Source organism: Trypanosoma cruzi, genomic scaffold (assembly GCF_000209065.1).
Source record: "Trypanosoma cruzi strain CL Brener 1047053516587 genomic scaffold, whole genome shotgun sequence".
In the NCBI taxonomy this organism is placed as follows: Eukaryota; Euglenozoa; class Kinetoplastea; order Trypanosomatida; family Trypanosomatidae; genus Trypanosoma; species Trypanosoma cruzi.
Genome location: NW_001849363.1, coordinates 84,414 through 87,374, shown reverse-complemented (window position 1 = coordinate 87,374; position 2,961 = coordinate 84,414). Strand labels below are relative to the sequence as shown.

General features: G+C 61.6%; 2 protein-coding genes across 2 annotated transcripts, besides 2 other annotated features; both read left to right on the top strand.

The window, feature by feature from the left end:
* Positions 1-2,961: a sequence feature (areas not merged during assembly with more than two copies in the genome that could not be assigned to a particular haplotype).
* Tc00.1047053507973.20 (uncharacterized protein) lies at positions 31-1,968 on the top strand (the record flags this gene model as incomplete). Its single annotated transcript, XM_797766.1, has 1 exon — positions 31-1,968. The coding sequence occupies one exon, from the start codon at positions 31-33 to the stop codon at positions 1,966-1,968; it is 1,938 nt and encodes a 645-aa protein (XP_802859.1).
* On the top strand, positions 2,563-2,952 carry Tc00.1047053507973.10 (mucin TcMUCI, putative; the record flags this gene model as incomplete). The annotated part of the gene is made up of 1 exon (XM_797765.1): positions 2,563-2,952. One exon carries the CDS (start codon positions 2,563-2,565, stop codon positions 2,950-2,952), a length of 390 nt encoding a protein of 129 aa, XP_802858.1.
* Positions 2,680-2,792: a microsatellite.

Below are 2,961 nucleotides of genomic sequence, written 5' to 3'. Positions count from 1 at the left end.
TGTGCGGACAGCCGTGCCTGTGCTGCGGCAATGCCATTTGCTCTGTCGCTTGTGGCCACATGTGCTGCCGAGCACAGCCTGAGTATCGACGCCGACAGGAGCGGGGCCGCTCTGTTCTGCATCGCCTCACACCGACAGTCTGACGAGGACACGGCCGACCATCGCCTGGGTAATGGGAACCAGCGCGTCAAGTTCCACCCTGTGCGCCTGCTCGGCAATGCGATTGATCGACACCTCAATTTTGGTTTGCACGTCACCGCCGCTGCAGGGCAGACCGTGCTCCTTTGCTGTCAGCTGCGGCTGGATGCAGGAGCTGGTGCGTCCCAGCAACACCATGCGGTCTCTTCTGGTTGGGTGCGTCCACAGTGCGTTGCACCACGACGGCGAGGCAGTCGCACGGCATCTCTTGGCCCACGCGCATCAACGAAGGATGCTTCTGTCCACCTGGCCGCCAGTCAAGCACCGCTGCGGAGGATCATTGGGTTCCGCGCACCCACACAGCACGAACGCCTCACATTTCTTTGGTATATTGAGGAAGTGCGTGGCGCAGTATGCTCGGAAACCACACCTTCGTCAATACTTGGGAAGGCGGCGACGACCATTCCGCTGCCGAGAGATGCCGTCCTCAAGGAACTGCGACGCGTCTGTAGCCACATGAGGATCTTCCCGCACCACATCCGCGCCTCTCATGCTGAGCACCGGATTTTCGTCTGCGACACTGTGAGCTGCGACGGGGTGGGCGTCTTCCGGCCACGGCACGCCAACGACTCCCTGGACTGTGTCAGACGATCGGCCCTTGAAGCGGCCTGCGCCTCTCTGGGACCGTATGACGCAGGCCGCTGGACGGCACGTTGTCTCTCGCTGCGCATGCATTCGGATCCGCTGCGCTGCCACTTGACTCCCCGGACAGCCGCGCTGCCTGTGGAGCCTCACCGCACAGCTGCTGGCAGCCTTGCATGCTCCTGCCGAGCGGAGTGTCCTGCCACTGAGCATGGCCTCGGACACTTCCAGTTCCCCGCCTGGCAGCAGCATCCCAATCGCCAACACGAGTTCCTGCCGCCACAGACTTCCTCTCGGCGATGGAGGCGCTCCTCTTTGGCCCACTGGCGGTGCACGACAACGGCGTCACCGAAGAGATTTGCATCATGCCGCTTTCACTGGTGGATTGAGGTCACACGGCTGAATCCACATTTCCCCATGACACTGCGGAATCCCACGCAGCGTGACAGCGAACGCGGACACCGTCATGGCACGATCTCTCCCGCAGGACTGCGTCACTGCCTGGCACGTGGGCTTCCTTACCGCCGTCAAGAGGTTATAATGGAAGGATGTCCAGGAGGAAAGGGAAGGCGCGTACACCGTGTGACAGGCGCCTGTCGGCGTGGCGAGGACTCTGTTCCTGGTGCTGACCCGGACATCGTGCCCCGAGTGGCGGCACTGCGCACGGGCGCGATGCAACACCTTCCCACTCTTCGACAGGCCTGCACGCGCCCTGCGGATCACAAGGAACCCTCTGTGTCGGTGGCGCCGTCCCTCCCTCACTGCGGTGACCGGCCCGCCTCTGCCTCCGCCGGAACCTCTTCCCGACGTGAGCACCGCAACTCCTTGTCGACCAGCGAGCGGTGGATTGACGTCCTCCTGCCCAACCTGCGACAGCGTGCGCTTGTCCGTCCACAGTATGAGGGCACATGCCGGACGTGCTCAGCCTGGCGTTATAATAGTTTGCGAGGGCCTCCCATGCGGATGCCGCAATGGCGCCACCGTCTTCTTAGCAGGCGCCTCGCGCGCAGGTTGCCACCGAAGATCCAAGCATGCCAGCAGGCAAGGCACGCAGGAAGGACAAACGCGGGTACTCGAGATGGACCAGGCTCTTCCGCCACCGCTGCATCACGGACGCCACGGGCTGCTGATCCCCGACGGACCACGGGAGACTCCGCCTCATCCACTGAGGGAATGCCCCGTCGTTGAGATTATGGATTGCGACTGTTTGGGACTGCCTCAGCCCGCACGAGACGGTCCGTTTGCGACGGATTGATTGCCACTTTTATACTGACGGTTTTTGCGCTACTCACTCGTTATTGTAGAAGCATACAACCAAAACAGGATATCAAGCTGCTTTTTGATGACTATTGGCTGCGCTTCCCGTGGACCAACAATCCGCGTGGTTTGCGGGGATCTCATTTTTATTGTTACTATGCTTTTGTGTTGCTGTGTGCGCTGCACCTCCTCTTGTGTGTGTGCGTGCCCTCCGTGTGGGGTGCAGACACGACGGACCGCTCTCGCCGTATGCACATGCGGTGGAGCCTTGTGTGCCGCTCCTGTTTGCTTCTTCTTCCATCTGTGTGTGTTGGTGTTGCGGCAGGGCTGTGTGTGCCTGTTGCCGTGGATTGGAGTGTGTGTCGTGCGTGGTGTGCGGCGTACGGTGCATGCCTGGCTGCTACCCTCTCCTCGTGTGGTGTGCCCTCTGTGTGTGTCTGCCGCACCTCTCGTCTCCCCTGTTGCTCTCCATGTCCCTCACTGTGCAGATCAGCTCCACACCACTGAACGACCACACTCACGACGATGACGACGTGCCGTCTGCTGTGCGCCCTGTTGGTGCTTGCCCTGTGCTGCTGCTGCCCGTCCGTGTGCGCGTCAGGCACTGAGCCTGAGCCTGAAGCTGCCGCTTCTTCTTCCAATACGACCACGACGACTACAACAAAACCACCAACTACAACCACGACGACCACAACACAGGCACCAACCACGACCTCGACCACCACTACGACAACCACGACAACGACGACTACAACACAGGCGCCAAGTGCTACGACTACAGAGGCGCCAGCTGTGTCGACCACCCGCGCACCGTCACGTCTTCGGAGCGTCGACGGCAGCCTCAGCAGCTCTGCGTGGGTGTGTGCCCCGCTGGTGCTCGCCGCATCCGCGCTGGCGTACACCGCTGTGGGCTGAAGAGGTGTG